Source organism: Coturnix japonica, chromosome 8, assembly GCF_054131305.1.
Source record: "Coturnix japonica strain WE chromosome 8, WE-NBRP24, whole genome shotgun sequence".
Lineage (NCBI taxonomy): Eukaryota > Metazoa > Chordata > Aves > Galliformes > Phasianidae > Coturnix > Coturnix japonica.
Genome location: NC_140670.1, coordinates 27,745,925 through 27,759,910, shown reverse-complemented (window position 1 = coordinate 27,759,910; position 13,986 = coordinate 27,745,925). Strand labels below are relative to the sequence as shown.

General features: G+C 42.4%; 1 protein-coding gene across 1 annotated transcript; it reads right to left on the bottom strand.

Annotated features, from left to right (window-relative positions):
- Nucleotides 1-7,382: 7,382 nt before the first annotated feature.
- KCNK18 (potassium two pore domain channel subfamily K member 18) lies at nt 7,383-11,135 on the bottom strand. Its single transcript, XM_015867472.3, has 3 exons — nt 10,781-11,135; nt 10,109-10,255; nt 7,383-8,643 (listed from the first exon to the last, which is right to left on the bottom strand). Exons 1-3 carry the CDS (start codon nt 10,995-10,997, stop codon nt 7,850-7,852), a joined length of 1,158 nt encoding a protein of 385 aa, XP_015722958.1. The 5' UTR covers nt 10,998-11,135; the 3' UTR covers nt 7,383-7,849.
- Nucleotides 11,136-13,986: the final 2,851 nt, after the last annotated feature.

Below are 13,986 nucleotides of genomic sequence, written 5' to 3'. Positions count from 1 at the left end.
GGAACCTGGTGCTGGAGAAATGGCTCAGATTAGCACAAAGCATTTCATGGTAGTGCATGGGCAGGGCTGCGCCCTCTAGGAGGCAAAGCCTGGATCATTCCTGTAATATAAGGCATCATCCTCAGAAGCAGATACTCATGTGGAGTTTTTACATGTGCAGACTTGTCAGCTGCCTTGGGAGATGGATCACATTTAGGTCTAAACCTTGTGCAAGGTCATTTCATGCCTCCGCTCCTGGAATTCAAGCATCCACAAGGGCAGCATGCAGATAAAGAACTGAAAGGCGTCTTAAATAACAGACCTATGAAGATATCTCCCAGTTATGCCTGTTCCTGCTCAATCTGAAAAATGTATCTGAGCAAAATGGCAAGGCTCTGAACTGAGCTATGTCTGCTCCCCTGAGGACCTCTCACTCTGTCTCTATCTCCTCTCATTACAAAGCCTGCATTCGAGTGTGGCTGCTCTCCTGACTGACCTCCTCTCTGTACTTGTCCCAGCTTGGTTTGCAGCTGTGTACCGGCCGTGCTCATGGACTCGGGATGTAGATTCTCATGCTGTAAGTCTCTTGAACTTGACAATGTAGAATGTGACAATGACCACTTCTACAAATGCCCTTCTTTTACATAAATGCTTTCTGGTCCTTGATGATTTGCAATTTTGCAAGTGTATCATGTTTCTGTTTCTCCACTCTGGAGAAAGAAAGCACATTTTTATTTGCTCTGTGCTTTTCATATACTTGGTCTGCTTGAGTACCCTGCTCTCTTAGCTTTCCAGCCAGCTGCAAGTACCTTGGATGAGAGCTACCTGGATCATTGCTGAATGCTAAATTAGCAGTTGAAGACTGACAAAGTGATGCTTTCCCCCTATTCAGATGAGCGAGCTAATGGGCTGCATGGAGCTGACAATAGGTATTTACAGATGCTAATACTCAAAACAAACACATTAGTCAAACATCGGTCAATGGCTCGGGTTGGGTGCTGGACTGCAGCTGGTGGGGTGATGTCACCCAGTTAGCACAGGACAGCCAGCACTGCACGTGCTGTACTTGCATGAGATTGCATTGCATAAGGCTTCTGCATTCACGGCTCCTATTTCACTGAGTTTCTTCCTTTTTAAAATACACTGCAGCTGCTCCACAGATCTACTCAATAACCCAGTGACACATATTTGTAAACTAGCCATAAGGATTTTTTCTTTCTTGTTTAGCCAGCATGGGCAGGAAGTGATAAGGTCTGCTTTTGTTACAATGAGAGATGCATGCTGCAGCAGACTTGTGGCTGGAAGCCTTGGATAATAGATGGTTACTTGAGGTCCTTATCTAAGATGCTCCAAGGAACTGCCACAATAAAAATAATAAACACCAGCAATAATAATTATTAACAGAATTCAAGGAGTCTGACTCTAATCCCACGCTGGGTTTGTGACTTAATGATTCTGCTGACTTTGAAAGAGCTGCTTCTGATTTAAACTGCTGAAAGTGAAATCAAAAACAGATCCTAAAGTTTTGACCACCTTATTTGCAATCAAGCTGTTCTAAGAGGTGGTGTAGCTCCTTGATGATGCTGTGAAGACCAAAAAAAAATGACATTTCTGGATCAAAGAAGCTTTTACTGAAGTCAACCACTTCAAGTCCTGTCTGAAGCAGTAGGCTGAAGATTTTTAAAGGAACATGAAGGTTTTTCATATAGAACCTTTTTCCAAGTTGTAGGAAGACCAAGAGCGGTTTCTAACTTGGTTTTATGTTTTTGTCAATACTGTTAAAAATCAGATATTTTACTGGGCTAGGATTACGCTCAAGGGCTGGACAAAGTGTTTATTTGAACATCATCCCTAAAATCTGTTTTTAAATTGCCTGTAGGTTGAACTAAGCGACTTCCTTAGTTGCTGTGTTGAAAAAGTTGTTAACATTTGTGCTTCAGTTACTCTATTTTCTGTCTGTGGAAGATGGGCCCAGCAGGGGGAATCCCTATGCTTCTTCAAGGACAAAGAGAACATCTGCCCCAGAGACACTGTCACAGGTCTCAGGTTTTACCTCAAGCCCTCTGGGTAGGCTGGGACACTGATGGAAATGAGCTGGGAGTTCTGCCACAAAACAGTGACAAAACATGGTCATGGGGAAAAATAATTACTAACCACAACTGCGCTTGATGGAGTCACAAAATGCTTCTTAATGTTTTTCTACTTTTGACCAAGAAAAACTTGGGTTTCGTTCAAGAGGAAGTTTGCCTATCTCAGTAGTCCTTGATCTTGTCCTGACTGTGGTAATAGTGAAGAAAAGTGGCATCCCTCAATGAGAAGAGCAAGCAGCAGCTCCCAGGAGTTCAGCAACTTATGTGTGGAAAACACTTTCCATGAGATGGCAGTTTAGGCACGAAACAACTCTTGTAAAGCCTGGATCAAATGGGATTAATGGCAGCACATACTCTATTTTTTTCCTGGTTTCCATATCTTTCACTGAAGGCACTGTGAGCTTTGCGATGGATTTCCAGAAGATCAGAATTCAGCTCTCTGCTGCTTAAGTAGCATTTAGAAGTGGCTTTTCCATAAAGTAAAAACATGCCTACATACCAGTCCTTAATCTTTTAAAGCACAAAGTTTATTTGTTTCATTGGCAAAGCAAATTGCTGTAAAAACCCTTTGGCACAGCAACAACCCCTGTTGCACAGCAGATTGCAAAGCAGTGCTGTTGGAAGTCAAACATTAGCGCAAGCACACGCTTATTTACAGACCCAGACAGTAAATCAAACTTCTTAGTGCAGCGCAGCATATCCTGCTCTTAAACTCCAGGGAAAGTTCATGAGCCTTCATTTGCATTTTAAATTGTTCCAGGAACTACAAAGCTTTCTTAAGACTATTCATAGTCTTTGGGAAACATCTTTTAGCAAGAGTGCCACGTATTGCTTTGATGGAAGCAGACCATACCAACTTCTCCTGGGAAAGATGGAACAAAATGTTATCAAAGCTGGAGGAAGCCAGTCCTGCTCCATTGGCAGAGTACCATGGCATGTCGTCATCTCTGTGGGAAAAGCTGGAGCTCCTGCCACAGCACAGGGGGATCATAGAGAGCTTCATTCCTTCGGGTCCTCCTGTTCTTACTCAAATGACTTGTCTCAGTGAGATATTAAATGGCTAAAATATTTTTATTTTTTTTTAAGTCCTCTTTTTTCCATCAACATTAAGCAATTGAACCAAGACTCTTCCTACCTATTTGTATTTGGTTTGAAAATGTTTTGTTGAAATGCTGGGATGCTCTGTGCTGTTGCCTGGTGTGTCCACTTGGGAAGCTTTCTGTTCAATATCAGAGAAGGTTGCGTTGTGACTTCAGACTGCTGAATGAGAGAAAGAGCCTAGAAACAAGTGTAGCATCAAGCTGGTGAGCAAGAGGCTTGTGCTTGGTAGCATACTGAATGCTTCAAATTCCTGTTTTCGTTTAGCAGTAACAACTTTTATTCCTTGCCTCAAGAAGAGTGTGAAGGGGGAAAATTGTGGAGCGTGGTTGCTTTATACCCAGAACATCCCAAATCTTGCACTGCTCCTTAAACTTCTTTGTTACATGTGACTTAAGGACAGCAAATGAGTGGATTTCCCCTCCCAGGCACTGATCAGACATCGTGATGATGGTCTGCATTGCACAGCAATCAAATAACTCTCTTTCAGCAGAGCTTCAAGTGCATTGGCAATTTTATAAGCTGATTTGTGGTAACTTCTCTCTTCCCATTCACACGCGGCCTTGTGAAAGCAGATAATGCAATGAGTCAGTCTTGTTAGACAACATTGTTACCCTGATTTCTCATCAGTAGATGCTTAATGCAGCAATTCATTTCTCACTGACACGTCTCTCTGCTCTTTCCTTCGTGGTTGATTTCTTCTTCCCTTCTTGCCCATTTCCCTTCATAGAATCATAGACTTATGGAATCATTAAGGTTGGAAAAGGCCACTAAGCTCATCCAGTCCAACACCAATGTTTGCTCTGGACTTGATACATCCTGAAAACTGAAAGACATAAAGTTTTATGCGCAAGTTCAGTTCTGGGAGGGCTGCGCCCAGACACTGTGAGCTTCATCAGCTTGAAAGAAGATTGAACAAAACTCAAAAGAACTTGATTTTTGTCTTCTGAGAGACTAAATTTTTAAGTAAAAGCAAAAAAAAAAAACAACCAAAAACATTTTAAAAGATGCTCAGGTTCACATGCAAAACAGAGTGCACATGCCAACTAACATTTGTCCAGGCATTTCCTAAAACTCTCTAATGAGTACCATGTGTGGACAGTCAGCTATTGGCATGCATATACTATGCGCTCATGGACCTCATTGGCCATGAAGCTTTGCGTTTAGATCTTGGGCCCCTACCCCAAAAGTATTACCCTGATATATGAGAGAGCTGTTGTCTTCCAGCAGCTATTACTAGCTATGAGTGATGGAGCAAATTCCTAGTATTTCTGTCACCATATGCGCTGATGTACTTCAACAAATGTAATTGAAATTTCACCGGTGCAACTTGATCTCCCTTGCTCTGTGTATAATGTAGTACCACTTTGGATGGTTCAAGAAATACCTCTTCTACCATATAAGTAAAGGACAAGTAAAGAAGCAAGGGAAGAGCAACCTAACTAAATATTTTGAGTTACTCTTAGAATTCAAATATATACCCTGGTAGAACAGCTGAGTACAGCCGGGGGAGGTGCTCTTTATAAATCTATATATTTTTTAATTGTTCAATTTGTGCAAACCAGGGAAAGGAATAAGAGCCATCATTCTGTGTTTGCAACATGTTCATATTGCATGCAACAGCCGCACACACTACCTTTGAAGCACCCTGGGGTCTGTAAATTAGGATCATAAGGTATGTTGGGAACCTGGAAGCAAAGAGGGCTGCAGGGACTACTCTCAGCTGGAGTCTCAGCCTTTGCCTCTGCATCACGCATGCTATATTAGTGTTCATTATATGGGAGTGTTTTTGTGATGTGGGTGCATCTCCACCTGGAATGAGTTGAAAAGGCATATAGGCCATCAAAGTGCTATCAGATGTTATTAACGTTTAGCCCGCTAAAATCTGGACTACATCTGAACTACTGGCACGCAGATGACAAGTCCTACATCCCATGAAGAATTTCCTGAGTCCTCAGGCATATTGTTTGTGTGAGGGATGCTTCTGAATGGGTTGCTATTCTTTAAATGAAGGAGCAGGATTAAAAAAAAGAAATATTTTGGGTGGTTTCACTAATGTCTTTTCAATGTAGCCCTTGCATCTTCTTCCCACCACTGTTGCCTGTCCCACGAGGCTTCCACTGCCCTGCCCATGTCTGTGAGTGATGAGGTCAGTGTTGCAGCCCAGCACCCTGACCTCCTTGCTGATGTCCTAAGGGCTCTCTGACCACATTCTGGTTGCACAAACCATCCCCAAGCCAGAGGCACCAGCCCTCACCATATTTTCAGTACCTCTCAAGCCCCTCTTCAGCCTATCTATGTCTGTACGGAAAATGGCTCTTTCTATCTTTACTGTCACTTCCTCCCTCTGACCCTTCTGCCCAAACTTCTGCCCTTCTTCCCCTCATTCCTTTATCCCTCCCTGTGCAGTTCCCACACCAGGAATACCCTCCTCTCCTCCCCTAAGTGCTCGTGACAGCTGCCATCTTGGCCCAATCAGGAGTGATTGATCCAGCATCCTTCAGCGCCAAGTGCATTTGATCTGTGAAGCTCTCCAGCTGGGTCTGTAATAACTCATATCCTTTGTGGGTTACACATCAAGCAACTCTTTCCCCATCAGTCACGTCTGTCTTGATAGAAAAGTTCTTCCATGAAGCCCTTCAGTGTTAATCCACCATCTCTTGAAGCACGTGATGGAGAAAGTTATTATGGAAAGCAGTATTTTGTATTGCTTTGATACAAGTAAAGCTTATGTCCATGTCAGTTTGGTCGAAGAAAAACATCTCAGGGAAGAAATGGTGAATTCTGCCAGGATTTAGACTATGATAAGAGCAATCAATTGATAAATATTCATGCCCGAGGCTCACTAATTGAGCCACTGCTTGCTACTTTTGCTTCGTTTTTGTTAACTCTGATGCTTTATTTACTGAGCTACATTCAAAGCCTGCTAAGCAGACCTAACTGCTGCTATCAGTGTCAGCACAGTGCTGTTCCATTCTTCTCTGTCATCTGGCAAACTGTGCTCCAACTCTGACAGAAAGAAAATTAGGACCAGATATTCCTATTTGTGTGGGAGCAATGCTTCAGTGCACCTGTAAGAGGACAAAAAGCCTTTTAATCCCTGACCCTTGGGTGTGTGCCCAGCTCTCCATCCTCCTTTAAATGGTCACCACAATACAGGTGACCATGTTACTTTTGCTGCAAGTTGGTGGTCTTGTTTTGCCTAAACCACGTTTTTCTTGTGACATGCTTTGCAGAGACAGAGTGTGCTTGCTCAGAAAATCTTGGGAACTGATTTGTCTACCTTGCACGCAAATGTAAAGCCGTGTACCTCTTCAGAAATCAGGTTTACTGATTATATTGTGAACTAACTATACAGCAGTTGATTTCAGTGCATTCCAGGCTGTGGAACCAGGTCAGAAAAAGCACAAGAAGCCCAATATTCTGTCTGCCTATTTTCCTCCTCTGTGCCTGTGCAATATTGCACACCTCATGTATGTTCTCTCACCTCTTTCTAGACTAGAGGGCTGCTTTACATCTCTCTTGTGGGAGTTGTTCCACAGCTTTGTTCATCCTTTCCCTTGGCCTCTAAACTTTTTATGCTTCTCCTATATCCTTTGGGAGGTGAAAGACCAGAGCTACACATTGAACTGAAGAAGAAAGAGCACCATGATCTTGTAGAGAGCCGCAGCAATGTGATTTGTTCTTTTTGCTTCTATAAAATATTCGCCTATCCCCAACATTTGACATGTTTTGTGTGAAGTAAAGCTGTTTACTGCCACCCCTTGGCCATAACTAGAATGATATTGTGTATGATCCTTTCTGCAAGACCGGTGAAACTTCCTTTAAAGTAAATGTGTCGATATGAAGGTAGGACATCAATGAGAAATCTATAGGGAGCAGGTTCTGGATGAATTCTTTTGCATACAAGAGATCTCAGTGATGTGGGACAAACTAGTCCCATGACATAAAGACTGGTTTGTATGCTGGCAGTGCTGGGAATATCAGAATGAAAGTCCCTGGGTATTGGAGTGCTGTCCTCTAATCCAAAGCCCATTGAATAATCACACAAATCTTATCACTGATCTCTGAAATCTTTGGTGCATGTCCAAAGTCCTACACTGATTTTAATCCAAAGACATAAAAAGAGATGACATGAGAGTAGTCTGAATGGAAGGACATTGCATGTGCTATCAAACTCACAGCAAACATTAAACAATTAAGCAGACTTCCTTCTAACTGCTATACCCTTTATTGTTGTCCTTATAAAGCATGTTTCTTTATACCATCATTCATTACATGTAAGCGTATCATCAGTGCTTAATTACAACAAAGTATTAATAACAAGGGCTGTATGTAAGTTATTATTTACAGTGATTGTAGCAGAGTTGTTTGCCGTTTACGTACTCTGAACATCTCATCTTCAAAAGGCAAACCTGCTATGGAAAATAATGCACATCCTGTTAAAATCAAGCATGCTTTAACACCTAACAATGCCATCCACATCCAGTGTGTGTGCATTTACACACTAAGAAGCAGTTAATTAAAGTCAGTGGTTTATTTTATAGAGCATGTATATTCTTTGACTGAAAGAAGTTATCGATAGCTTGATTGAGATTACAAATAATATGAGAAAGTCTTGATAAAACAATATTATTCCCACAATACTGTGCTTCACTCTGTCTATGGAGAAATGACTGCGCTTACTTTGGATATATCTTCTTTGGTGGCACCCTTTTTTCCCCGCAAAATGAAATCACCTTTTTATACAAGCCAATTAAGCGATCTTGGCCCAGCTTGAATGCGATGAAGACAATTTCCATGCCAATAATAATATAGAGGGAAAAAAACAGGAAAAACTTGGGGTGTTCCAGTTGTGTGTCTCCAAATCCGATCGTTGTCAGGGTGATAAAGCAGAAATAAAAGGCTTCCTGAAAATCCAGCCTGGTTTCCCAGTTTGGAAGAATAGCGGCTGCACAGGAGATGTACACGAAGATAACCAGCACCATTAACACAATGGGCACATCCAGTTTTTCTAACTCTTTACCTATTTTGTCAAAATTCTCGATTACTCTGGTCATTGTTTTTCCCCTGTCTAGTTCAGGACATGAGCTCCATCTCTCTATGCTTTTACTTCTGGATAGTTTTTTGTATTCATTTTCTCTGGCAATTAACATCTCAAAAATCTGGGCATTGCGATATTGGGATGGCTTCTTTCTAACAGCTGATTGACTTCTCAGCATTTCCACAATACTCAAGGGTTCATTCACATCCACTTTAGATCCATTTCCTCTGATACATGTGGATCCAGAACAGAATTTAGAGGCTAGAATTTTTGACTGTAGCTTTCTGAATTCATTGTAAGACTTGGACAGAACAGTTGCAAGGATGTCTCCCATATCTGTCAGGACCAAGAACATCAGGGGGATGCCAAATAAAGCATACAGCATGCAGAGGTATTTTCCAGCCCTTGTCACAGGATAGGTATTGCCATAACCTTGAGAAAAAAAACAGGGGGGGAGAGGGTGGAAAGAAAGGAAAAAAGGAGAGAAAGAACACTATGATTTGTTTGCTATTTACCTGTACTGAGACTTCTATTCTTGATCAAAACCTGGGGGTACTGTATTAAAGCTTGATGCTATAAAGGCAAAAAATGCTGTTTAGAAATATGTGGATTGCTGGGCAGATTGTATGAGCACATTTCTACAGTCTCATGTCAGAGAAGAAGATAGGTAAGTATTCCTAAGTAAGAGGTTTTCAATGTTATGATCTTCCACTTGTTAGCTGGAGCCAAAGCTCTCTGATAAAAGGTACCCTTCCAAGTGTTCCTCACTGTTGTGTTTGTTTTAATATTCACAGGAGGGAGGATTCAAGTCTGTATCTCCAGCATGTTTCTGAGCTATTAAGCTACTCAAATATGCTTGTGGAATGAATAATGTGGTGTTATCTATCCAAGGCAGAAGCCCTTCAGTGTGTAGCACTGAGAGAAGTGCACTCTGCAGGAGCATGGTGTGCTCTCAGGGGCTGCAGGATGCTGAGTTTGAAGACAGAGACCGATGTTCACTGAGACAAGTGGGCCCTACCTGCTCCAGCAAACACAGGTACTGTCACATTATTCCTTCTGTAGAATAATCATTTTTTTCTTCTGCATTAAGACACATAATACTTGTGCTGGGATCTTGAGTATATCCCAGCGCAGTCATGAAATGTCTTTGCAATTTGATATGCTATAGGACTAGTTCCCACCCTGCCTAAATCCTGGCAGGGTATTTAGATACTGACTGTACTGGTCAGCAACTGAGAAACATTAGCAAAAGGATAGAAGTAACTTTGGGGATGAGCACAAGGGGTATATTTAGCAATGCAGGAGCAGCCCAACCAGAGCAGCTGTAACAGTTTCATCTGAGTTCTGCTTTGAAATATGAATTCTGAAGGGAAGGTTTAGAGACATGATTTAAACACCACCGCCTGCTGTTAGCCCAGAGAAGCTGAGCAACAACAGCAGCACATTCAATTACAGAGCTGTAGGTTTACAAAGCAATTCTGGACATAAATACTGGGAAGCAATTTAAAAACAACATCCACATAATGTACCTCTTTCAGTATGAAAACATTACCCGGCGTAACACATGGGAGTAGAAGAAATAAGGTTTAACTGAAAAACTGAGCTTTCTGTCACCGTACTATAATAGCTTTGTGCATGCATCGTCCATGAGCACAGCTTACAGCATGCAAGCAGTGCTGCAGTTGATTAGCGTGGAGCATCACTATTGCCTAAATTCTGACTAGTCTCCTGCAACCTGTGCTTGCAGCACCCCTTCCAGTCCCATATCAAAGCTCAGGGGGAAAATTAAATGGTGTTTGGAGGTCTTTTTTTCCCCTTTAATTCCCTGTGGAAGAAAAACATCAGAGAGAGCAGTGTGGCATTTGATTCCAGGCAGTTACTTTACCTCCAGACTTACCCACAGTGGTGAATACTGTGCAGCAGAAGAAGAGAGACCCGAAGAAAGTCCATATATCTTTTGGATTGACAAACCAGTCTCGTTTCGCTGTGTGGAATAGTGCGTGAATTTTTTCCTTAAATACCTCCTCATTTTCCGTCATGTTATCTGTTACAGTAACAACAGGAGATACACTGAGCCAAAGCCCAAACCTGTATATAATCCCATCACTGATCCAGAAAGATTTCCAGCTCTTCTCCTCCCTTCCACCCTTCCCTCAGCACAAGTGGTTCTGGTGAGCAGCGCTGTGTTCCAACATCCCATCAAGGGATGCTCATGGCTGGAACAAGGGAGTGGGGAGAGAGTTTCTGAGACAGGGAATCCAGTCCCCATCAGGCAGAGAGAGATCTTACTTGCCTCTAGAGCTCTGGGAACTAGGGCAAAAAGGGAAAACACTGAAAACTCTTAACTACTTATGGATAGGAGCACAGCGACTGAGGCAGCCTACAGTCAGAACCGGAGTTGAGGAAGATCAGCAAGCAATAGCAGTCATTGGCTAAGCACAGAGAAAATCCCATTTGCAGGCTCAGCTATTATTATTTTGAATAATGTCTTCAAAAGCCAAAAATCAAAAAGCAGAGGAGTGAGTAACCCCACGTACAATTAATGCATTTGTGCTATCCTGGTACATACCTGATAAATTTCTGGAGATGTCCCACAGATTCTGCAGGAAATGTCTGTATTCTTCACTTAAATTGACCTTTCGGTTACCTTCAATGTGGGAAAACATGAGAGCCCCAAGAAAAGCATAGATCACGAGAGACAGAATGAAGCAGGCATGTGGAAACACTGCCCAAAATATTTTCTTGCATGCCCTTTTACCTCGCAGAGGTTGTGATGTTACTGCCATCCTACACTGTTGGTTGGTTGGTTGGTTGGTTGGTTGGTTGGTTTAGAAGACAGCTTTTAGAAACAAGAAGGATGTGAAAGCTTCCGTATCCTAGAAAAGCTTCTCCTGTGAAAACGGATTGTTCTGCTGCAGGCTGTCAGATCACATGTCTTCTAATTGAAGATTGCACTGCAGTCCCAACGGAGAAGGAGCACAACTATCACGCCTGGAAATATTCAACTGATGGCATGGCACTCCGTATCCCGGAATGACCACTGCCCAGGCGCTGCTGTAAAGCACACACATTCCCACCTTCTCTTGCAGCCAGCTCATCTTTAAAGTTTCTTGTTCTGAACTACCGTTTCCCACTGATAAAGTAGGAACAGATCTGCAACCCACCGCAGGGAAAATGCACAAGGCGAGCAATGTGTTTCTAGAAAGGTTTCTTCCAGAAATGAGCATGGAAATTTAAAATCTATTAAAAGGGGAGGAGGGGGGGGGGGGACGATTGGTGCTGATTGCTATTGCCTCTGGGCAGCGTAGAACAAGCAGCAAGGATGAGGAATCTCTTAAGCAAAAGAGGTTTTAGCCAGTTCTTATTTGATTAAAACCTTCCCGTTAATTTAAACTGCCACTGACCTTAGTAAGTAAGAAATGACATTCAGTTCAGGGTTAGTGATCCTTGCAAACTGTATCCAGTGTTAAAAGCGAAACCTTTCCTTTCATCCGTCGCTCCAGAGCAATGAGCAGCATCTCTGCCCTTTGTAATGTTAATAGTGCTAGTACGGGGAGTTGAGCTTTACTGAAAGAGCTGTTAAATATTTCATGTAAGACTGCGGCTCAGACAAGACCTACTGAGCTATTTGCAGGCAAAACACCCACACTATGAAGAAATTCCACGTGGACGTAGTGATTTCTTCTGGGTCAAACTCTCAGCAAATTGGATCACAAGGTATCACATGCTTGTTAATATGGCAGCCTCCCCTATAGAAGGAAGAGGGAAGATCTTGTATATGGGGGGAAGGATCCTATGGAGGGAAGAGTCAGTGCTGCATCATGTGTGGAACTGTGCTGGAACTCTGCCTTTACCATAGATGACCTGGAGAGGGGACAAATAGTGAGCTGACAACTTCTGCTGATCATAGAATCATAGAATCATTTCAGTTGGAAGGGACTTGTGGTCCAACACACCATGTGGTCCAGCTTCCCTGCAATGAGCAAGGACTCCCACAGCTCCATCAGGTGCTGATGACGTGAGGCTGTTCAGAGCAGTAAGGCTAAGACAGGCTGGAAAGAAATGGAGGATCTGAAGAGTCAGCATAATAACATAGCAGATAAAATAACATAGGTACATGTAACGAGATAAGTAGTCCTACCCTCACACAGAAAGTGGTTGGCTCTGGGCTGACTGTCATCACTGGGCAGCAAGTTCTTGGAACGCATTGCACCACTTCCACAAACACATCAGCTCAGTGATGGGGTGGTCAGCAGGGCAGGCCACATGTTGAGAATTATGAGGAAAGAAACAAAGACTAAAGAATGGGATATCTGAATGCTACTGTACAAACACATGGTGTGCCTTTATCTGGAGTACTCTTTAGCTCATGGGAAAAGCAAAGATAAAACCTGAGGGATATACATCAGCAGTCTTCAAAATCCTGGGTGGTCTGAGAGAGTGGATAAGAGATTGATTCTTCAGAGCCTCTTCTAGGGTCCACCCATTAAAGCAAGTAGAAACCTGGTTCAAAAAACTTAAAGAGGGTGGTTTTACACCTAGCTTGAAAACTCCTTGCCACACGTTTTTGGGTTTATGTTCATTGAAGAAGAGGGTGGAAAGATGTTTAGCAGTTCCTTGCTGGGTTCAGTAAGCCCCTAAACTAGAAATTATTGGCAGCTGGGAAAGCAAGATGGGACACTGGGTCAGATGGGCCCTAAGTCTGAAGCAGTATGCTCACATTTATGTTCTTCCATAAAGGGATCTCACTGCCCGCTATGGTGATTCTGACGCAATTTGTGCAGTTGATTTTTTCATTAGTATCTCAGATATAAATCTCTTCTCTCCAAAGTGCTTTAAAATCTTCTCAGCTCCTTCCTATACGTACCAGAATTGCAAAGTATTTAGCAATTCCCAAGAGCTTCTCAGCCATTTGCAACATCAGGCTGCAAGCTTGTAACAGTGAGCAAATTTAATAAAAGTACATTCAGAAATGATTTTTACTTTATTTTCTTAATCCAAACCATTTCCCACTATTGCTGTATTACATATTTGAATTCAGTTGCTTAAAAGCAAATCCTACTGACCACAAATTTTTCCAAATTGAGTTACTGGTACTTGTATTGAGATAGATTTTTTTGCAGTGCACATTTCCTATTCATGATAATGGACAGCAGACCTGCACTTTTCCCATCTTCCATCTCTTTGATGAGGGCAAATGTGAGTGTTCTGAAGGTGCTGCTTGACAGGAAAGTTTGTGACCACAGATGTAAGGCATCATTAGAAGAATCATGCACATTAGAATTCATACTTTATCTGATTTTCTTGGCCTACAAAGGTAAAACCAGGAAGGTTGTTGTGCACTGAGAAGCTGTTTGATTATCAATAGAACCCTCAGATATTGGGTCACCTCGTGTGGTGAGGGACGCGCGGCATTTACTCCTGTTCTGCAAAACACCATTGGACCCTGCTCACGATTGGGCATGTTGTACCATGAGCACTTTGTGTTCTCCCCTCACACCTTGCAGTGCTGGGGTGGATGAAGAAATGCATTAATTGGCTGCAGAGAGTCTGTTGGATTCCCCAGCCTTCTTTGTATCCACCTGTAAAAGTCTCAGCTTTTGCTTGAGACAAGTGCTTGAGCTTGTAACCTCTGGGAATATTTGAGGGCACTCAGGATGAGCATTCTGGCACCACACATAATGCTAAGTGGATCCAAAGATGTCCAAGACTCTCACTCTGAATAAGAGATTTCTTATCTCATTCTTTGCTCACACAAAAGCCAAGTACACATCC

Coding starts and splice junctions, on each gene's coding strand:
- KCNK18 (XM_015867472.3), bottom strand. CDS start 10,997: ATGGCAGTAACATCACAACCTCTGCGAGGTAAAAGGGCATGCAAGAAA. Junction 10,256..10,780: donor CATCTCCAGAAATTTATCAG/GTATGTACCAGG, acceptor TTACTGTAACAG/ATAACATGACGGAAAATGAG. Junction 8,644..10,108: donor CACAGTATTCACCACTGTGG/GTAAGTCTGGAG, acceptor TTTTTTCTCAAG/GTTATGGCAATACCTATCCT.